Source organism: Camelus dromedarius, chromosome 21 (assembly GCF_036321535.1).
Source record: "Camelus dromedarius isolate mCamDro1 chromosome 21, mCamDro1.pat, whole genome shotgun sequence".
Classification (NCBI taxonomy): Eukaryota; Metazoa; Chordata; class Mammalia; order Artiodactyla; family Camelidae; genus Camelus; species Camelus dromedarius.
This window is the reverse complement of record NC_087456.1, coordinates 16,471,309-16,494,948: the sequence shown is the minus strand read 5'-3', so window position 1 is coordinate 16,494,948 and position 23,640 is coordinate 16,471,309. Positions and strand designations below refer to the sequence as shown.

General features: G+C 38.3%; 1 protein-coding gene across 8 annotated transcripts in view; it reads left to right on the top strand.

Moving 5' to 3' along the window:
- RGS7 (regulator of G protein signaling 7) overlaps positions 1-23,640 on the top strand; it is a 242,979-nt gene that overhangs the window by 202,647 nt on the left and 16,692 nt on the right. For all 8 annotated transcript variants that reach the window (XM_064477204.1, XM_064477203.1, XM_031438549.2 and 5 more), the window contains 6 exons: positions 5,693-5,767; positions 13,040-13,138; positions 14,324-14,385; positions 15,372-15,482; positions 16,728-16,853; positions 21,402-21,588. In XM_064477204.1, coding sequence (XP_064333274.1) covers positions 5,693-5,767; positions 13,040-13,138; positions 14,324-14,385; positions 15,372-15,482; positions 16,728-16,853; positions 21,402-21,588 — 660 coding nt within the window. The remainder of the gene's footprint in view (positions 1-5,692; positions 5,768-13,039; positions 13,139-14,323; positions 14,386-15,371; positions 15,483-16,727; positions 16,854-21,401; positions 21,589-23,640) is intronic.

Sequence of the window (23,640 nt, the reverse complement as noted above, 5' to 3'; positions counted from 1 at the left end):
TTAAAAGGTAATATCATGACCATATATTTACATACAGTCTTACCATCCGAGGTCCAAAGGGCCATTTTAATTCTTTGGTTGCTGGGAGAGGAGTAAGTAAATAGTTATCTACGAATGTCAAAATTCAATCTTCTTAAATTTATTGAGATTTGTTTTCTGTCCCAACACATGGTCTATCCTTGAGAATATTCCGTGTGCGTTTGAGAAGAACATGTATTCTGCTGCGTTCAGATGGAATGTTCTGTATAAATCTATAAAGCCCATCTGATCTAGTGTTTCATTTAAGGCCATTGTTTCTTTGTTGACTTTCCGTCTGGATGATCTACCCACTGGTGAAAGTAGGGTGTTAAAGTTCCCTAATATTATTGTGTTGCTGTCAGTTTCCCCCTTGAGGTCTGTTAATAACTGCTTTATATATTTTGGTGCTCCTTTGTTAAGTTCGTAAATATTAATAACCATTACATCTTCTTGATGAGTTGTCCCCTTTGTTATTATATACCATCCAGTTTTGTTTTCTGTCTGATGAGTATGGCCACACCTACTTTCTTTTGGCTGCCATTTGCTTGGCTTATCATCCGTCCTTCACTTTGAGCCTGTGTTTGTCTTTAGAACTGAGATGGAGCTCCTGGAGGCAGCATATGGTCGAGTCTTATTTTTTTAAGCCATTCAGCCACTCTGTTTATTGATTGGTGAATTTATCCATTTACATTTTGGGTGACTGATGTAGGAGGACTCAGTACTGCCATTTTAGCTTTCGTTTTCTGGTTGTTCTGTTTCTGTTGTGTCTTTTTCCCTGTGTTGCATTTCGGTCTGCCATTTTGGTTTGGTAGTTTTCTGTGATTTTTTTTTCTCAGTTTTTTTTTTTTAACGTATCATGTTTCTGCTCTAGATTTACGTTTTGTGGTTATCATGAGGTTTGTATAAAACATCTCATTAATAAAATTGTCCTTTTTCTTCTGATAGCATCTTCTCTTCATTTGCCTATATGGGTTCCATCCTCTTCATCATCCTCTTATGTTTTTATTGTCTCAAATTAGCCCTTTTTATTTTGTGAAATTGAAATAGCAATAGTTATTTTCACTACTTTTTTCCCTTTAACCTTTAATGCTCAATTAAGTGTTCAACAACCTATTCTGATATAGAATTACAATTTTCTGATTCTCTTTTTAACTTACACAATGTTTGTGAACTTTTACCTTTTGTTTTAAGTAGACTACATCTTTCAACATGTCTTATAAGCCAGGTCTAGTGGTAATTAACTCCTTCGGCTTTTGTTTGTCTGGGAAAGATTTTGTTTTACTTCATATCTGAAGGATAACTTTACTGGATTCTTGGCTGACAGCTTTTAATCTTTCAATATTCTGAGTATGTCATTCCACTCTCTCCTGACCTGTAGAGTTTCTGCTGAGAAATCTACTGATAGCCTAATGAGGGTTCCTTTGTAGGTCACCATCCTTTTTTCCTGGTTGCCCTTAAAATTCTTTTTCTTTGTCATTGACTTGATAATTTTGTGTTGGAGAAAGTCTTTTTCTGCTGAGATAGTTAGGTATTCTCTTAGCTTTATGGACTTGTATATCCAGTTTCTTTCCCACATTTGGGACGTTCTCAGCTATTATTTCTTTAAATAGACTCCCTGTTCCCTTCTCTTCCTCTTCTCCTTCTGGAATGCCCATTATTCTCATGTTGCTCTTTCTATTGGAGGCAGATAGCTCTCATAGAATATCTTCTTTTTTTTTTTTTTTTAGATCTTAGTTCTCTCTTTCACCTTCCTCATTTCTAGAGCTCACTAATTCTCTCTTCCATATGTTTTGTTCTGTTTCCAGTAATCTTCATCTCATTTATTGAGTTCTTCAGCTACAGAATTTCTGTTTGGTTCTTTTTCAGTTTCAGTCTCTTTGGTAAAATATTGCTTCAGTTTATTAATTTTATTCCTGAGCACACTGAACTGCCTTTCTGAGTGTTCTTGTAACTCGTTGAGTTTCTTTACGACAGCTACTAGGATTCTCTGTCAGTTAGATCACAGTACTCTGACTTTAAGTTTGGTTTCTGGAGGATTGTCCTTTTCCTTTTATGATACTATGTTAACATAGTTTTTGATGGTGCTTGATGAGTTGGTCCTCTGTCAGCATATTTGAAGTAGTGAAACCTTTCTCCTTCAGGTAAAGCTCCTTTTTTTTTTTTTTAACTTGAATCTAACAAGTTAAGGGATCAGTAATTAGAGGCCTTTCTTTGGTTTTTCAGTAGGTGGCACTACAGCACAAGTTTTTAGTTTCTTTTGCCTGAATTGCCTCTGGTTATAGAGAGTAGGCACCTTCCACCCTCCACAGTCTCGCTCAGAGGTGCCCCCTGGTGGGCTTATTGTTGCTGCTACTTGTGCCCCCAGGGTCACTGGTGCCTGGCTGTGGCTGTTGTCACTGGCGTTGCTGCCTGGGGCTCTGGAATGGCAGGCACCTCCACCATGACCACCGTCACCTGGGTTGTAGGCTGCTGCCACAGGGAGGGGGGGATCGGAGTCCTGGGCACCTCCACAGCTGGAAAGATGGGGTCTCCAGCTCTCCTGCTGCTGCTGCTCGATCCCCTGTGGCCGCAGGTTCTGCTGTGGCCAGATGTGCGTGAAGTTGTGCACCGCCTCCCCTGCTACTGTTAGGTTCTCAGGGGTTGCCAGTCAGCCTTGGTGGTCGGGGGCTGGGATCAGCACTGCCTCTCCTCTTCCCCTTGTTCTGCCTCCTCTATGTGTCCCAGCTTTTCGATGTACAGATGTGTGGAACTCTCTGGTGTCCTGATGTGTTCAGCGGAGGAAGCTTTGCTGTGCTTGAATGTTTTACTGGTTCTAGGTTGAAGCAGAGGGTCAAAGGGAGCATTTCGTGCCACCAGTCACTCACTTCAGTTTGCTTTTCTTCCCACCTCTCAGAGCACAGAGTGAATTTCTACCTCCTGTTCTTTGTGTTATCCCCTGTCTTAGAACTCCAAGTAAACGATGTCACCTACTCTAATCCACTTAATTCGTGTGTACAGTATTTATGCCCTGAGTTTCCCTAAGACATCATGGGAACTTGTCGACATTTCATTTGTCACAGGTGTTATACTTACTGCCTCAAATATCCAAAAGTCGAACTCTATCCAAAACACAGCCAAGAAATAAACTCTGAAAGTCTTAACTTTTTATAAGACTTGTTAAAACTCCTACACTTTAACTCACGTGCTTTGGCAGGTTAACGCCATCACCATCATCTCTTCCTAGATTATTGCAATAACCCTGAAACGGGCATCCTTGCTTCCACTTTTGACCTGACCCTATCCTGATAACCCATCCCCAAAGTACTCATGACTCCTGAGTGAGTTGATTTTTTAAACAGACTTTTTTTTTAACTTAAAAAAAAATTTTGAACCTTTTTTGGGAGGGAGTGGTAATTAGGTTTATTTGTTTATTTATATTTGGAGGAGATACTGGGGATTGAACCCAGGACCTTGTGCATGCTAAGCATGCACTCTACTGCTTGAACTATACCCTCCCCTCTATGAATAGAATTTATTTCTTAGAGCGGTTTTAGGTTCACAGCAAAATTGAACAGAAAGTACAGGTGGTTTTCATACCCCTCCCTACTCCCCTCCCCCTGCACACACAGCCTCCTCCACTATCAACATCAACAGAGTGGTACATTTGTTATATTTGGTGAACCTACACCGACACATCATTGTCACCCAGAATCCATAGTTTACATTAGGGCTCACTCTTTGGTGTTGCACTTCTATGGGTCTGAACTCACCTATGATAACATGCATCCACCATTATCATGCTATACGGAGTTTTTTCACAGCCTAAAAAAATCCTCTGTCCTCCACCTATTTTTCCCTCCCTCTCCCCAGCCCAGTGCAACCACTGATTGCTTTCCTGTCCGCATAGTTATGCCTTTTCCAGAATGTCATATAGCTGGAATCATACACTATGTAGCCTTTTCAGATTGGCTTCTGTCACTAAGTAATGTGTATTTCAGTTTTGTCCATGTCTTTTTGTATTTAATAGCTCATTTCTTTTTAGTGCTAAATAATATTTCATTGCGTATCTGTGCTACAGTTTATTTATCCATTCACCTAGTGAAGGACATCTTGATTACTTCCAGGTTTTGGTAACTATAAACAAAGCCTCTGTAAATATCCATGTGCAGGTGTTTGTGAGGATCTAACTTTGCAAACCTTTTGGATAAATACTAAGGAATATAATTGCTGGATCATATGATATGAGTATATTTAGCTTATAAGAAACCACCAAACTATCTTTCAAAGTGGCTGTACCATTTTACATTCCCACCAGCAATAAATGAGAGTTCCGGTTGCTCCACATTCTCTTCAGCATCTGGTATTGCCAGTGTTTTGGGTTTTGGTCTTTCTATTAGATGTGTAATTGTGTTTCATTTTTGTTTTAATTTGGAAATTCCTAATGACACGTGATGTGAAGCATCTTTTTATATGCTTATTTGTCATCTGTATATCTTCATCAGTGAGATATCTGTTCAGATATTTTACCCATTTTTTAATCGAGTTGTTCATTTTCTTATCATGGAGTTTTAAGAGTTCTCTGCATATTTTAGATAACAATCCTTTATACAGAAGGTCTTTTGCAAATACTTTTTCCCAGTCTGTGACTTATATTCTAAATCTCTTGACAATGTCTTTCATAGAGCAGAAGTTTTTACTTTTAATGAAGTTCAACTTATCAATTTATTTCTTTCATGGATTATGCCTTTGCTGTTGTATCTAAAAAGTTATCACCAAACTCAGTGTCACCTAGATTTTCTCCTATGTTATCTTCTAGGAGTTTTATAGCTTAGCCTTTTACATTTGGGTCCACTTTTGTGAAGGACAAAAAGCTTGAGTGAGTTTTTAAAAATCTAAAATCATACTAAGTCACTTTCCTGTTTAAAATCCTCCGATGACTTTCACTTATGTTTAGAATTGAACCAAAATTTTTACCATGGTCTATAATTTCCACGTAACCTGACAACTTTCCACGACTCCAGGCTGTTGTGGTACCTTTCCCCTCCTCTGTCACAGTAGCCTTCCTCTTGCCTTTTGAGGTGGGGAGTTCGTTCATGACATACAATGAGGTAGGATTACTTAATTAAGAATCTATAGCCAGCAAATAAGGTTGAGTAGGAAACAAATGAGTAAATATTATAGAAGAGAATGAATGGAAGGAATTCCAGGGTAATTGCCTCAAATGACTTCTTTTAGTTTGTGTGCAGCATTTAGTAAGTGGATGGGTGAGCAAGGCTGAAAGGAACAGAAGCTAAATCAATTGTTAACTGCCCTGGAACAGAAAGAAAAGCTTAAAAATAATATCCTGAGGTTGAACACTTTGAAATCTGTAATGACCTTGTATAAGGGTAAGGGATCGTTTTAATTGAGCTATAATACATTGCAAATTGCATTTTTTAGAACTTGTACCGTGTTACAGAAGGACAAATCGTTTTCAATAATGTACCCTACTGGTATCTGAAGGCTCTTGAACTTGAGGAGTGGAAGTGCGATGCGTTTTATCAGTGGCCGCTGCTGGGAGAAGCCGCGGGGCCGTCTGCAGAGGGCTGCCAGGGCTTGTGTCATCACAGCCCTTGCTCAGGTTCTGGAGCGTGAGTGCCCTGGTCAGAAACTTTACACCCAAAGATTCCTTTGTCTCCCTGTTTTCCATTTCTAGCCTGGATGTGTAAATACCACTGAAGTGGACATTAAGAAGTCATCCAGAATGAGAAATCCACACAAAACACGAAAGGTAAAATCAGTATTTGTTATGTTGATCTTGGTAATGAGCTGTACTGTTTAGAAGATGTCCCCTACCAAAAAAAAAATTTCTTTTCTTCTATTTCATGGAGTACCGTATAGTATCTTCCCTGCTCTTCCTTGTTCTTGGCTAGAAGAAAATCTGAAAGTTCAAGCCCTCGGCTTCTGTCAGTTCCTCTTTCCCTGGAAAACAGCCCCCATCCTGATTCTCAAGCATGCCAAGTTCCCAAGGTGTAGGGGTGGTTGTGACAGGAAAAAGATGCTGAGAGAAGAGCCATCAGCTGAAAAAGGCGTCTCTTTGAGAGCCCAGGAAATGAAGAAAAGTAGATGGAGATTATCTGAAAAAAAAAAAAAAAAAGTTAACATGCATGAAAGAAGGGCATTGTTAGAGAAAAATCAAAAAAAAAAAAAAAAGACATCATCGTGAAGATGTTTAATTACAGACATTGCATGAGGACCACATTTAACATCAGAATTTTGTGACATAACTCTGGGATAGTGGTTATAGGTCTGAGATCTCTTATGTGAGGAAGTATGTAACAAAAACAGTGCTATTCTGAATTCAGGGACATCAAATATAATCTTTTGAAAACATAGCAGGAATATCTATTGGTTTTTTTTAAAGTAACACATATATGTAGAAAGCATTTTTATTCATTCCATAAAAAGTGCTTGATGCACGTAAGAATGTCCAGCCTATAGCAGTCACTCTGAGGACACACACAGCCTAAGGTCAGTGCCACTGGATAAAAGCACCCCACAAGGTCGAGACTTCCATGGCGTTTTGCTCACGCACCATTTTCCAGGGTATGCGTCCCTGCAGTAGGACTTTTTATTTGTAGTCTTATTTCTTAATATCTTTTTCATCCATCTCTAGAAACATAAACATTACGTTCAAAGGCCCCAACATGGTCCAAGTATCTTTTCTTTTAAAACAGTTTACCTTGATGTTAGAATAAAGAAGCCACAGGAAAAGTGCCACAAAACCCATTCAGATGAGGGGCTTTAAAGCTTTTGCCCCTAGGATATCTTGGAGAAAAAAGAGGCAAAGCCAGACCAAAGCAAGCCTGTTGGCCCCTCTCTCTCATGATCCGCCCTCCTCACTCCTTTTCATCCTCTGCTCACAGCGTGGCCTGAGTGCACCAGGGACTAGACTTTGTGGAACCAAATTCAGAAATGCAATCAGCTCTCCCAAAAGTGCATTAAGCCACTTCTCACTCCTTTCTGAATTCTGAAGAGTTCATATTGCCTCATTTTGTGTTACCACCAACTGAGATACGGTCTGATTCGGAAAAACAAAGTGTACGGATTAATGGGTAGAACTTAAACGTAACAAAACAATCATTTACGCTCTCTTTTTAGCCCTATACTCAGTGATGCTGTCTTACCAAACAGCATCGCTGATTTTGAAAACGTGGAAAGCATTCGTCTGCAGGATTCCTCTTCACGTACCATCAGCCCTCGTTTAATGGTAGAAAACCATGAGTCACGGCAAAGTGAAATGTTGTAAAGAGACGGAACCAGGGAGCTCAGCTCTGTTTGTCTAGGTTGCAGCCTAACTTCCTATGACTCAGTAACAGTAGGATCGCAGAGCCTAACGGCAGAGCCATACAGCGCTAAAATTACTAGAGAAAGACAGATGTCCTGCAGAATGCAAACTGCATGCAGATCCTTGTTTTCAACAACTGGAGAAGAGTGATTTTTCTCACCTTCTGTTCAATGTAGATTCCCATAGTGAGAAGTGTTGAATTTGCTAGAATCTTCCCCAAGAATGTGACTTTACATAAAAGTTTATAGGACTCTAAACCACGTACTGGTTTGTCTTTTAGAATTATCTTTATTTATTACTATTACTTTAGCTCCTGTTTGGCTAGGAGCTGGAATGATCCATTCACTCAGCAGACTTAACAAGTCTGTACTTAAAGCCAGTTGTGTACCGGTCTGGAGGTACTCAATGATAAACAGACCAAGCCCTGCTCCCGTAACTCATGGTCTAATGAGAGTGCACATTTTGAGCCAGCAAACAAATGTGTGTTTGCATGTGTGTGTGTATATATATATTTACATAATTCTCTTAAGTGTTATATACTAGTCTACTCTGGCTACTGTAACAAAATACCGCAGCCTGGGGAGCTTAAACAATAGGAATTAATTTTCTTACGGTTCTGGAGGCTGGAAGTCCAAGATCAAGATGCTGGCAAATTTGGTTCCTGGTGAGAGCTCTCTTCCTGGCTTGCAGACAGCTGCCTTCTTGCTGTGTCCTCCCATGGCAGAGAGAGAGCTCTGGTGTTCCTTCCTTTTCTTATGAGGACACCAGGTCTCTAGGATTAGAATTCCACCCTATGACCTCAGTTAACTTTTATACCTCCTAATAGACCTCCCCATCTCCAAATACAGCCACAATGGGGGTTAGGGCTGCAGCATATGAAATTTGGAGGGACGCGTCTCAGTCCATAACATGTTATCAACGGAATTTGAATGGTTCATGATTCTGAATTGCCACGCCATTTTATTCATGAATAACTTGACAGCAGGCAGCAAGCTCTTCCACCAAACTCCAGAGATTTCACAGTTCTGTCCCTGTGGAGCAAGCAGTTCTGTGAGAGTCTAGACAGAAATGGCAGAGGCCAGCCTACCAACTCTGGAAACTGCCTTGCCTTCTGCTAACTGGGCTGTGTCCTTTACTCCTTCCCTTAGCTGTGTGATCACCCTCTGTCTTGTTCTGCTGCTAATAAGGAAGTGGAACCCCTGGACTGGACTTGACCTTTGAAAACAGATACTTCCCTTATTGAAGACAGCTACTGTTTCATTCTTTGGGATTCAGCTGTGCTAATATTTCTTGTGATTATATGTCATAGAATAAAGGACACCTATATGTCATATATAGGTCAAGAATAAAAGCCCAAGTGAGTGACTCCCTAAAGCAATGATTTAGCATAGGTACTTAAAGAATATCAGGGTTTGAGATGTTATATTTTATTGTTGAATTTCAAATATGTCTGTCAAATATGTGAAAGGCAAACTTAGATGTATATCTGACTTGAAATATTTAAAGTATATTTGGGATTAACCAATGTTTAAATCTTTCTTTTAATTTTAACATACTTTACCTAAAATAACATGAAATAGGTAATATGTATTTTCTCAAGTTTCTGTGAAGGAACGATAATGCCACGTAACCAGAAAGAAATCAGCCTGTTCGAGGCAAATTTTAAGGGGCTCTGTGTGCCTGAGTTTCTTCAGTCTGATTCTAAAATTTTAACTATAATAGGTCAGGCTGTATAATTATAATTAGCCAGGGTTCTCTGCAGAAACAGAACCAAAAGAACAGAGATCTGTAGATCTCTAGAGAGAGAGAGAGAGAGAGATTTATTTGAAGGAATCGGTTCACAGGATTGTAGAGTGGCAAGTCCAAAATCTGACAAGGCAGACCAGCCGGTTAGAGTACCAGGGAAGAACTGCCATCTGCTAGCAGAATTTCCTCTTGCTTGGAGGAGCTAAGTTCTTTTGTTCTATTCAGATCTTCGGCTGATTGGATGAGGCCCACCCACATTATGGAAGATAATCTACTCAGAGTCCACTGATTTAAGCTTTAACCTAATCCAAAAAGTATCGTCACAGAAGCAGCCAGAATAATGTCTGATCAAATATCTGAGCATCATGGTTCAGCCAGATTGACATATCAAATCATCATCACAGGATGGATCCTTCTGTGGGACAATAGCCAGGGGGGATCCTAGAAGGATATAAAACCTAAGGAAAGTGACAAAAGCACTTTGCACATGTGACTGCACCCACACTTTGGATTGCTTCCTGTAACTCTAGAACCCGTATTTCAAAACAACACTAAGTTGTTTAGTGTCTCATTATCATTCTTTCCTCTGTCACCTCCTTCTGGCACTTAAGAGTTTAGTTAATATTTTAGCGAATAATATGTTAGCTAAAGTGCACATCCTGAAAGAAGAATTGCCACATCCAGGATTAAATGTCTAGTTTCCCTGCTAAGAATGCAGTGGTTATGGCTGTCCGTACGTGAATAGGTTGGTATTTCCTCACTTCCATATGCAAAACGGGGACATTTAAATGTTAACGTGTTACATTACAGAATAAGCCACTCATGTCTTCGGGTAGCACAGAAGTTTGAGTAAGAAGTACAATAAATTTGCTAGTAAGTGAAACTTCTGCTCAAAATAGAAAAAAGAGGGAAATATTATAAAACCTTGGGAGCAGGCAGGGCAGAGTTTAGCCCTGGATGTTACTGGATGCAGTGGTAGACCTCTCTCTCATTCTTCTCAGCTCTCACTCTGCACTGGCTTCCTCCACAGGGCATCAGACTTGGACACAGTCCATTCTTCAGTTGAGCTGAGCATCCAAAGGAAAGAGAAATATTCCTCCCGCCCTTTAAAAAGTTAGAAAAATCCCAGCGATTGCCCTCCACATAGAAAGGCTCCCTGCCCCTCTTCTTGACAAAAAAAAAAAAAAAGTAGAGGAGAGAATTTTCTTTGATCTCTTCTGAAATGAAAAGGGATATCACAGTGAACATATTTATGTAGAAATCAAATCTGTTTCATTTAATGAATAACCTATTTGGTATTCATTTGGAGGGTACTACATACGAAAAGTGCTGATCCAGACACCCCGGGGAGTAAAAGGACATTAATCAAGTCAAAGCATCTTGATTTCATAATTATCTTCACTATTAAAACTCAAAATGGATCAAAATTAGTTACTTTGACTTTCCCCCACCTGCAAATATTAAGGCATTGAGACAATTTTATTTTTCTTTCTCTCTTGCCCTACCTCTATTCCACCCACCTTATGCCAAGATTTTACTATATTTCCTTTTTCTAAGAAATGCAAATCCTTTTACATTGCAAATGATCTTCATGACTTGTATGCCAAAATAGGATCGATTTTCTTGCCTCCTTTGTCCATTAACTGAACATAAAATTGCATTATTCATGGCTATTTCCACACTAGCCAAGAATCAAGGTTAAAAGCAAGCACTGGTCCCCAGAAAATGAATGGTCCCTTGAATGATGAGAGGACTCCTGATGTTTACTTGCATGTAGGACAAAAAAAGCAACTCATCTGTAACCTCAGAGCCAGTAGCCAGGCTGCTGGAAGACTGCTTGAAATGACACCTCCCACTGGTTTAAGTCTAATATGGAACTTCATGAAGATCATTTGAAATGCACGCATATTGAAATAATCATAGAAATGTAGAGACATAAGGTAACTTGTGGACCATTTTACTTCTATGACAACATAAACTATGGTATTTTTCTAGAAATCTTTTTAATTATCTTTAATCTTAACCAAAAAACATACTATTAGAACTGCCAGCTGTCTTGTCCTAAAAGCATTTTTTACATGAACTATAGATTCTTACTAAAGAATTTTAAGTAAGTAAGCCAAGGTAAGCAAGAATGGAAAGTTCAAGCCTTACAAAGTTTTTTATTTTCTTTACCAAAAGTTAAAGTGGTAAGAACTGAAAAAATAACAGACGTTGGAAAATACAATTATTGCATCCTTGGTGATCTTTCACTTGCCTAATTTTTTAATATCAATCTCAACTATTATGTCAGAGTTCAGAGGGTTGTGTTATTTTATCAACTTCAAATACAAGTAAAATACTCGTGGCTCATGCAGGGCTTTTCTGTTTCTTCAGTGGAAACTAAGTCTCCTTGAACTCCAGGCACTATGTTCTTATTACTCTTTTCTTTCCTGATACTTGTCACAGTTTTACTCACATGTTTATTTGGGGATTGTTTGTGTAACCATTAGGTTATGAGTTCCAATGAAGGAGGAAGCATACCTATCTTTGTCTGCTTCTCTCTCCCTAATGCTTAGCATTATATCCAGCAGATAGTACGTGTTCAGTAAATGCTGAGTGACTGAAGGAAGGAGAGAAAAAGAGAAAAATCCAGCCAGTCTGGTTCAGTCCTATTAATAATTCACAGAATATGTGCTACTCCTTGGGTTGAAATGGATACCCAGTAACAAGAATTGAATTCTAAGAGGTTGGGGCTATGGCAGAAGAGGGGAGATTGAAGGACCAACCAAAAGTAGTCTGAAAACCAAGTCAAGTTCTGTTAAATATGGGCTAAGAGCAAAATAATGGGGAGTCACAAGGAAAAAGGGCTCAGGAATAGAGTCAAGAGGTTAACATTGAGAAGAGGTAGAGTCCAAGTAAAAACAGGTCAATAAAAAAAAAAAAACGCATTTGAATTTAGAGACATTGGTAAGGTTGGTGATGGGCCTGAAAACTGGCTCAGTTAAGCAACTACCTCTTCTGACTTCAATGATCTCTTTCCACTATTTGGTAACTAATTCTGCGGGGCTCTAGCAGTTTTATCATGTCTTCGTTCTTCATCCTCGGGTCCAAAGAGAAAGTGGTCAGTAGCTAACATTAAATTATTTATTTTAAAGTAATAATACTTTGATATTAAAGAAAAAGTAATTTGGCCTCTCCCTTGAGTTGACATGTGAGATGTCTCACCTTCAGTGGGGGATGAATGTTTGTCCCCAGATTCTTATTCATACTAAGCGATGGGTCTTTCTCAAAAATAGCATTCCTACATAGTAGATTTGACCTTTTGACAAAGTAGTAAAGGAGCCCTGGGACATTGAGAATCCCAGAATGTGTGAGACCTCTGGGGTCACAGGTATTTGCAAATGGCACCCAGTGGAATCAAAGGGCAAGACTAGTGTTATGAGGGAAGTAACGCGGTGTTGCGACGGGAAAGTAGGAGCATGATGGAGGGTCTTTGCTCATCATCAGAGGCCAGATCAGCAATGGAATTCTTAACCTAGTCTCTCTCCTTAGTACTCCAGTCCTTTCCTAGGTAAAGCTCAGAGTATTTTTTTCCTTTTTTGGTGTATTACATTTTTATTCTATACTATCTCCCCCTCTCTTTCACTCTGAAATCAGTACTTATTAGATATTATGTGGTGTTGTTATTCCCCAACTTATTACTTTCAGCTTAACCCCACTTTTTATCACGCTTACCTAGTTCTTTCCATGTAATCAATTATCCTGTCAGTTACTAATCTAACCACATATTTTTTCCAAATCTCTGTGCTTCTGTTTATATGGCATTTATGATAGCAATGCCTTTTGAATTTTGATAAGAAGCTTAATCCAATATGCAGCAACGTTTTGAGTTACCTTAATGAATATATAACATTAAACTACTTTTAGAAACTCTGTGACTATAAATGGTATTTTGTCCTAATATATTTCTTTTTTATTTTAATACAGTCTGTCTATGGTTTACAAAATGATATTAGAAGTCACAGCCCTACCCACACACCCACACCGGAAACTAAACCTCCAACAGAAGATGAGTTACAACAGCAGGTGGGTCAGCCTTACAACTTACAGAGTAGCAAGTATGAAGACCAAATGGTGAATGTTAATAGCAGGTATTTTTTAAAGTGATTTGTATGATTGACTATTTCCTATAGATTTGCAGTTAAAAGGTAATTTTTAAGATATGTAGTCACTTGAAAATGTATCAATATATGGAGGTAGTTTTCAAAACGTTTCACTCTTTAATTCCCCAAATCCTTTTCCCTCTAACCAGTTTTTAAAAGTCATACACACTGATTCATAAGCGCCTCAATCATGAGGAATTTTGTACTCCAGAACTCTGTCTTAAAGAACGTGAAGACACGAGGTTGGTGACATTAGATAATGAGTCTTCCACCTCCAATCGTGTGACATGATATTCGCAAAAGAGTGCTTAATCTTGTTTCTGCAGTGCTGATCTCTATAAGCTTTTGAATTTTTCCCTTATTAGCACTGATGAGCTGTCATGGTATGTACTGCTTCTTGTTTCACCCACTGATCAATAGCTTTGGCCCCAAGTAATATTTCAAAGTAAACACCAAGTGTCTCTTATGTCAAATGATAGTTAAACCTCTTGGTTAGTTAAGTCATGGGACTTTTTCCCCTTTTGCATCTTTTCCCCTAATGTTTTAATGGACCATGGTTTGTTAGTTGTGGAATACATACTTCTTCTAGTGTATTTATAATCACCATGAAGGAAAAGTAGTGATTATGTCTGTATGAGAATTTGTCCAGAAATGTAGATGACACATATCGTTGATGCTTTGTTGGGTTAGTATTATGAAGTAGTTTGTTTTGCAGTTCTAGTAACAAATAACAAAAACATTTATTTTTTGAATTTAATGTTTGAGGGAGAAATGCAATTCTGATTTGATTACTCACCTTGAATAAATGCTTAAAATTTCTATATAACACTTTTTAAATAAAGTTACATTTTGTTAAGCGGGCAGAGTGTTCAAATTCATTGCTGTTCTGAAGCAATATTGGTTATAAATTTTTTTGTTAACTCTTTGAAAGCCCTCATGTTTGCTTTTTGGACAGACTTTGAAATTGTACTGACTGAAAACATATTCTTGTTTAGAATTTCCCAGAGAATTTCCCATATTCTTGTTTAGAATTTAGAGTTGAAAATCGTGAGAATGTCACTACTTATGTAACTACTTCTTTAACGCTTTTTTTTTTTTTTTTTTTCAGATAAAATATTGGCAAATACAGTTAGACAGACATCGGTTAAAAATGTCAAAAGTTGCTGATAGGTAAGTATTTCAAGATGCCCGTATAAATTTTAAAAATTTCAGATGACCATTAAATGTGTTCAAAAATGGTAAGAGAACTGGAGGCAGGAGAGTTGATAGAAATAATTGGAACCCTATAAGAAATATTTCTTTCTTTTTCCTTTTGAACATGGAATACTTTCAAAAAGCTCTTTTATTGTAATTTAAATAACAGAATGATCATTATCATTATCTTAAGTCCCTGGAGGTCCAATCTTCAGGCAACCAGAATCAAATACAGAAGATAATTCCAAGGAGTTGAATCTTTTCACTCCTGCTGAGAAAGGAAATTTTCGATTTGGCAACTTTGAAGCTCTCTGTAAATTCACCTTAACATTCGCATTGCTTGGTGATTTTATGACTTCGGCATTTGAATTAAAGTCGGATTTTATCTATTTTCCTTTTCTTCATTTAAATCTATTCTTCAGGCATTTATGTGCTTCACTTTGGGACGTTGCCAAATCCTACCTCTCCAGCTTTTTTTCTCTCCTCTCTCCCGTTTTTCTTTCATTAAATACAGATTTTTTTCAAAAATTTGTTGTCAGTCATTCCCCTTTTATCTAATTCCTGTAAATATTTTTGACAAAAATTTCATTTAAACCTCTTCTCCAAGTCTAACTAAAATCAGATCAACTGTGGGTGGGCTTGTTGACCAAGGATTGGAACTGGCCCTTAGCACGGCCTTCTACACACTGACCTCTTCCATTTTGTGTCATTTTAATGGAGGGATATTGACTCATATTGGGCATGGGGAGAGATGGATTCCTTAGCCACATTTGTCTGCCAAGAAGCACAAGAAGGTATTCATACATGAAAGTTACTGAAACGTGAAAACTGCCATTGGATTTCATTCTATAAGCAAGCAGGGACTCCTTGGCCAGACATTTTTATATTGTGTCCCTTACAAAGATCGGATATAACCTCAGCCAGAAAACTAAGGAAAATGACAATATTTTTTTTTCTCTCAGTCTGCTGAGTTACACGGAACAGTACGTAGAATATGACCCATTTCTTGTACCACCTGACCCTTCTAACCCATGGTTGTCTGATGATACTACCTTCTGGGAACTTGAAGCAAGGTAAGTGATGCTTTCTCTTCCTTCCAAATATTTCACTTATTTCAGGATTTGAGTAAAATAGGAAGAATCCTATAGCGGACTAATCGTAAAGATAATTTTGCCCTGTGTCTACATTACTCCATGATATAAAGTTCTTGTTCAGGGTTAAGTTTTTTGAACTTAGTTGTTTGCATTTATATTAAGATTTGCATTTCCAGAAAGACTGGCACAAAATTAGAGGTGCAAAGGGTTTTAGGATAGACTCTTCAGAGTTAGAATCTTTAGTTCTTAAAATTTAGTGCATTGTTTTTAGCTTCTTTGAAAACCCACATAGCCACAAATGTCCATCTGTTCAAGTAAAGTGAATGCTAGATTCATACTTTCTTAAGCCCAGTACAAGTATGCCTTTATAAATTCAGTTTTAAACAAAATGAGTCCACTGTAAACACTCTTAAGAGAAACTGACAAGAGACTGACTTCTTAAGAGAACCAAGCACAATTTAAGACTCCTTGGTTTTCTTTCATTGTCTATATATGGCAAGAATTATATTATGAGTCTTGACAGAGTCATAGAAAGGTCACTGCATACCCCTTTACAGAGTGAAGATTCAGTATTCTGTAGCACTTTTCTAGATTGCATTTATGGACCGTTTCTTTTTTATGTCCATCCAGTGGTTCTTAAATGCTTGACGAGCGCAGAACTCTTTACCCATAAGTTCCAGATTTTATAGATATGGAGTTTGGAACCCCAAAATGTTGTGACTCAGCCAGGACTAAGTCACACATTTAATCAACAACAGAGTCGTAAACCAGGATTTAAGCCTTTTGGTTCTCAATGCATTTTCTTCCCGTACAACCTGCCATGAGACTGCATTGTATACTAGTTAAGAAATTGAACTCTGGGGTCAGAATGTCTGGAATATTACCTGTTTGACATTGGCAAGTTGTAACCCTCTTTGCACCTCAATTTTTCCATCTATAAAATAAGAATTAAAATAGTACCTCTCTTATAAAGTTGCTGGAAAAAAATCTAAAAGAGAGAATCCATCTCTTGGCATCTAATGCTAAATAAACGTTAGACTTTATCATTAATGCCTAAGTTTCATCGCACCATAATTTCATGCAACGCCATCTGAGATTTTTTTCAAAAAAATATATTAAAGATGGGAACTTCAAAGCATATATGATTTTGCGGGGAAATATAATAGCAAAAGATAGAATTTGTAAGGAAAGGAGTATGTATGGCTTTGTTTATATCTTCTATAGCAAAGAACCAAGCCAGCAGAGAGTGAAACGATGGGGCTTTGGCATGGATGAAGCATTGAAAGACCCAGTTGGGAGAGAACAGTTCCTTAAATTTCTAGAGTCAGAATTCAGCTCAGAAAACTTAAGGTAAGTCATGCTGTTTGAATCTTATACTATAAGCAAGAAAGACCTACCCGTGATGAGTGGTTATTCTGCACTTAATAGACCAGTTACTATCCCACCGACATCATGATGATGATTTGAACCCACTGAATTTCGGCCTCTTGATGGAGGAAGGAAAGATAACAAGGCAAAGCTCTTTGTCCAACATTATCACTTCCTCATCATGGTTTCTTTTACGCTGTCTCCTGATCTTTTAACTTTGTAAATCTGATGCATTGAAATGGACTCCTTAAAGAAGTGTAATACTTACTAGCGTTTGGCAAAGTGGAGAATGATTAATAATATTTATGCAGTTAAATTAAAATATCACTTATTTATCAATATTGGTCTTCTTTGTATATTGCATCTCAAGGAAGATGTAGAAAAAGAGATTGGGTGCCTGTATCAAATAACTGGAAACAAAACTACGGAGGCAGCTCGTTTACTTGGCACACTTAATACAGCCTCAGAGCAGCTGAGAGCGGCACCACCTTGAGCTGTTAGTGCGCGCCGGAGGGGCGCGCGTCCCACCATCTGTTGTAAACATCCTTCTTACGTAGTTTTGAAGTTTTTCTAACCTAAGAAGTCACCTGGAAATTGAATTTTTTACTATGAGACATTGGAATAGATTTTAATGGCTCTCAGGTTCCTGAAGTGAGTGGTAACTTTCCACTACATAAAATGGTTTTTCCACAAGCTCTTTCCTTTATTATTCTCTTGAAACATAACACCCGAATTTACTTTCCCATGACTTACGCAGTTCTGTGAAATTCATTTACAGAAAGGTGTCAGCATTCATTTATTTTCACTGGAACTAAGCAGTGCCAGGCACTGTCACATTCTTCTTAGGGGATTTAGCAGATACCAATACCAAACCGTTCAGAAATATGTAGAATTCTGATGGATGTCCCAAGGATTAAGCAGTATAACCACAGACAGAATCTGAAGGAATTTAATTATATATGCATGCCTGTCGTGGATAGTTGGGGTGTAACTTCTATTCTCTTTCAAGTCTACGAGAGCCCTTGTTGACAGGGCTTTTGCAAGGTCTACAGTTGCTAAGGATTTTTATTGGACCTACTAAATAACATTTGCTATCCTGAGATCACATCCTTAATTACTGAGTACAAGAATGCATAAAAATAAAGCAGAGATAAAGTCTATTTTTAACCTTTTAGTGGATCTGGTTTCCTCTAATTCTAAGTGTTTTAAACAATGCTGGCATCACGAGTATCGTGATGAAGAAAGAAATAAGCAATGCCTCACCTGTATCACCCAACCGAACAGAAGTCTTTCCCGAGCTTATGAAAGGTACAGCCTAGTGGTGAATACAGGGAAGAAAACAGGTGATGACGCCGAATGATGGATGTTAGATCAGAGACATGCAGAAGGATGGCAAACCCAGCGGTGAAGATCAGCAAAGGCATCCTGAAGGAAATACCTTCTAAACTGAGACCTGGATGACAGGGAGGTTACCAGGCAAAAACGGAAGAGGGAAGAAGCTTTGAGGCCAAAGGAACAGCATGTGCAAACTCTGTTTCATAAATGAATTGAATCACTGCTGTTTCCCTAGTTCATATCGTAACCATTTCTTATCTCTGTGCCACACTGGATTCCCTGCTAAGTAATTACATATAAGACGTATTACATATTTCATCTCTAGCGACATATGTATTTCTTGAGCATCTACCATAAGCTTATTAAATGTTTCCCTACCAAGGATAGATAGATATCAATACAATTCTTGAACACCTACTATATGCCATAATATGCTTTATATCCACTACTTTTGTAAGGATGCCATGCTATATTTTGTATTCATTATTTCTTACTATCATTCATCTAATCATCACTTAAAACTGAAGTGTACATATTCTTGCCTCGTTTTACAGGTAAGCAAAATATGGCTGGAAGAGGTTAAGCGTCTATTCCAAGCCAGATTACAAGTAACTGGCGTCTTAGGCTCTCTGTAAACCAATACTAAGCTACTGTCTGCTGCTCCCGCAGTCTGAACACCCTGCTTCTGCTTAGGTATCTGGTGTCACAAACAGAGGGAGACAGAACAGTCCGGCTAGCCAACAGGGCTGTTTGCACCTAAGTGAGTCTCAAGGTGTCTTATCTAAGCAGCAGCCGTCTAAGCACCTGCTGCTTATGGAAGTGTGGTGCTCGTATGAGCGTTGTCTTCAAGTACTGAGACAGAAAAAAAAGTCAAGAAACGCTGCAGATCGAGAAGTGCTTACTCCTTAAACAGAGCTTCTGCTCTCCCTTGGTGTATTTTTGTTCATTCTTTTTTCAGGTAAAGCAGAATAAGAACTAAGTAAATGTAGGGAGATGAGTGTATGTAACATGATGGAGTGTCAGGCACCTCATAAGCGCCCTTTACATAATTTATCTCCTTGAATCTAATGGAAACCCCGTGAGACAGGCATTATCATTTCCATTTTACTGATGGAAAAACCAAGGCTTAACGACATTAAGCCACCTCCTCATCTTCTAGCTACCATATAATAAGGGGAGAAGGGTTAGCCAGTGCCCGTTATGTTCTGCTAAGTTATTGCAATGATTACAACAATGCTGAGGATAAGAAAGGCCGTGATGCTTTGGGAGAGGCATTCAAGAGAGTGGTCTTGAGCGTGTCATCTGCTGCAGATCTAGGGCCAAGCTCTAGCTATGGCACTCCCAGTGGGCAACTTATGTAAGTGACTTATTCTTCATATCTTTAGTTTTCTCTTCTCTAAAGCGGAGGAAATAATAGTGCGTATCCTCAGAGTTGTAGGGGTTGCATGAATTAATACAGCTAAATCACTTAGAATAGTGCCTGCACTTACTGACCAGTGTAAGTGCTGTTGTTATTACATCCTTAGCCCATTGGTATTTCATCCGTATTTTCAAGTCTATTTACGATGTCACTGCCGTCTGCACAACTTTCCTAGAACTTGCTTTTCCAGCCCAGTACTTGCCTCAGCAGAGGGCCTCCTTCCTGCTCTGCCTTCCCAGACTGTCTGGTTTGTGCTCTTCCTTGAGAATCTCATGTGCTTCCTTGTATCTGGCCATGTGAATGGTGTATCTTTGCTAGGTCCAGGACAGAGACATTTTTTTCATCAGGGTGTTCACAGCTTGCTGAAATGAACTTGAATGAGCATGCATTACAACACATCGGCTCCCTCGGATTGCACGTAGCCTCCCTGTTAGACTGCAGTGTCAAAAATCTGTATTTTAATAGGAAATGGCCTTGCTCTTTCCCTTCTGAAAGCAACAGTGATAGTTTCATGTTGAAAGCATTGTTCAAACTGTGGATTATCGACTGTTACATCTGTGTGTGTAGGAAAATGGTGTCTAGAAACTGGGAAATCACTAGATTGAGTAACATTTGACAGTTACTTATTTCTGAGCTTTCATTAGTCCCTAAGATAAAACCTAATAGTTACGAAGGTGCTGCTAACCCCTTCCTACCTCTCTCAAGACTCTTGTAGCCTGTAATGACCTTCATCTCTGTGGTCATCTTCTCCAGTTCATGATCACATCTACCATCAGAGCAACAACGAACCCCGCTGAGGATAACATAGCTCTAGTACTTCCTTTCTCAAGTACTTTTTTTTATTTACCACATTATTATGATATACATATTCATCTATTCAACACTGTTTCTAGGTCTAACCAGAAAGCTCTAACACAGAGCAAAAGGAAATTTAAAAAATGAAACCCATTCATAGAATGTGGCTTCTTATTAGACTTTGCTGTTTGCTCTTATCAACCAAAACATGTTCTGGTGTTCTTTTCTTTCAACAGTTACTCTATTTTCTACAGAAGTGTATAAAATATATTTTTGTATTTAGAAGTAAGTCAGTATATATTTATTTTCTCCAGAGCCCCTGAGTTGCTATAATGCCTCTGCAAATGTAAGCCTTTCAGACAGCTGTATGTAAAGGTTGCTGCTTCTGTCATTTCATAACTCTCTGAATTAAACAGCCTAAAATTAGTTACTTGCCCTCATTTCTCCAGCTAGGGCATTTTCTGGTCTTGTGTCCAGGCTGCTTTTAGTTCCAGCAAAGCTTCACTGTAATTCCCTTACCAGGTAAAGCAGAAAACCCTCTCCTTACCAACCCTCGTTGCTCAAATGGACAAAAGATCCAAAAAACAGAGTATGCTGTAATACTTTATCCCCCTAATCTGATGGTCCATGTCCCTCATCCTAATTCTTTTCAAACTTCTCTTCTTTTCTAATAAATGGTTCTTGAGCGGTGCTGCTTTGCTTCAGTAAAAATTAAGGTTGTATAGAATTAGTGCCCTGGCAAGATCTGCTTTTAACAGAGAAGACCCAAAAGAGATTGTTTCCAGTATTTCCTTTCCCAAAATGTTATATCTTTGAGTACAACTAATAAAAATAAAAAAGTAAAAGCCTGTTATTGGAAGCCCTCAGACAAAATGAGTTTATTATGATATCTCACTGTGAATTGTATGGTAGGTCGATATTTTAAGAATTTTCAGATTTTGAGGCATTAGAGTAAATGCTTGGTGTCACATTTTGCATAGATTCTGGCTAGCAGTGGAGGACCTGAAGAAAAGGCCTATTAGAGAAGTCCCCTCTCGAGTTCAGGAAATATGGCAAGAATTTCTAGCTCCAGGAGCCCCCAGTGCCATTAACTTGGATTCTAAGAGCTATGACAAAACCACACAGAATGTGAAGGAGCCCGGACGATACACATTCGAAGATGCTCAGGTTGGTACACGGATGGGCCTCACACTGTGGCACAGATGTGCTCCTGAGAAGTTGACAGTTGAGATACTTTTGTTTTATTTTCATTGTAATTGGCAGCTGTGCCTAATAATTTCCGTCTAGGAAGCTGTATGTAAAAGAGCTAATTGATCTAGAAAAGAACTGGGATGCTTTAAAGCGAAGAGTTTTTAAAACCTGGGAATGTTTTGTAAATGTGAACGTTTTTATGTGACAATTTCTTGAAGGGAAATATTTGAAAACATTTACTTTGTTTTCTACTCTGTTTTTCACCCCAGTAACACATAGTTGAAATCTTAAAGTCGTCTTCCAATATGGAGATTCTAAGACTCTGACATTTCTAACTAATTTATTATTATGACTATTCAGAACTACACTAAATTAGCTTAAAATTATGTAAAACTCATACCAGCTTTGTCTCTGATGATAAAATGACATAGTAAATTTAGGCATTTATTAATTTTTCCAAGTTAATTTTTTAGTCTACAAAAAAAAGGAAATTGGTATTAAGATATTAACTTCCTGAGACAAACTTTTAAGCTTTTTTTTTTTCCCTCAAACTGGATGTAATTGCCTCTTTAGAAACAATTTGAATTTCCACTTTCTCTAAAAACATACTATGCTCAAGAGGAAAAATAAACTTACAGTGAGAGGATAGTATTTCCTAATGAATGTGTTTAAATTGGCTTTTAAACCAGAACATGCATACTTCATAATTCCTTAAGCCTCTCTTAGAGAAGAATGCTAGCTCTGGAAAGTATCTTGTTTTGTAGATAACGTGCTGGCTAACATAAAACATAGAAGACGAAGAATAAGGTGCACAAACTTCCTTTCTCATTTTTGCTCTTGGTAGAAAACCCGTTTATCCTTGGCTTTGGTTTAAAAAAGAAGTGAGCCACTGTGCAGAAAACTAACACAAGTTGAAACGGCTGTCTGGGAACCCAGCCGCCCTGGCTTTGCCATGGTCTTCTATGTAGAAATAATGACATTTTATAGAGACGCATGAGAGAGGGCAGGATGAAAATTCTGGCTCTGTTGCTTATTTCCTGGCTGATTTATCTTTCTTTCCGTTCAAGATAAAACTTGAAGTATTTTTCTAGAGCCAACCACATGTGAAATGTTTGGAATGACCTTCCTGAAATCTTAAAAAGAGCACATCTTTGTTATCTGTGTCATTGAAAAGCAGTCTTGCCTAAAAGTTCTTCATTAAAGGGAAAAGACGTAATTTTCTATAGAAAACGTTACCACTGGACCCTAGGCTTCTTTTTGCAATTAACTTCAGATATTTAACGCCAGGTTTTTTTGTGGGTTTCTTAACCCTATATTCAAAAATATAATAATAGAAGTTCCTGCCACTGTTTAAGAAGAGATGCAAAGTCATAAGAAAGCAGATTGTGGAGCCAGACTGCCTGGGTTCTAGTCTGAGCTCTGTGACCTGTTGCCAAGTACTTCACTTCCTTATGCTTCAGTTTCTTCATATTTAAAATGGATATGAAAATGGTTACCAACCTTGTTGAGGCTTGGTGAGGATGAAATTAACTAATCGGCAGGCATTTAGAAGTGTACCTGGTATGTACTCAGGTGTAATCGAGCACTGACTATTCATACCCTCATGCTTTGCTAAACATTTGTCATTCTTCTAATCCTCACAATAACATGATTTTATGGATTAGAAAATTGAGGCTCAGAGAGATGAGTAAAGTGGTCAAAATGTACATGTTTGTAAATGGTAGATCTTGAGCAAGACAGGCGCTGAATCCCAAAATGCTTGACTCCAAAACAAGACATTGCTCCACTTTTCCAAAAAACAAATTCCAATAACAGCTCCAAATGCACCATACTTTTGGAGATGAACCTTAGGCCAAATATTGAGGCCGAACCCTGAATGTCTTTAAATTATTGCTGATGTGTTTAAGACCAGGGAAACGGAGTCATTTCTTTAAATATGTATTTTCTCCAAACAAGAAGAGACTGGGACATTCAGGATACTCTCAAAGAGTTCAAAACTCTACATCTAACAGACTAGAATGAACAAGG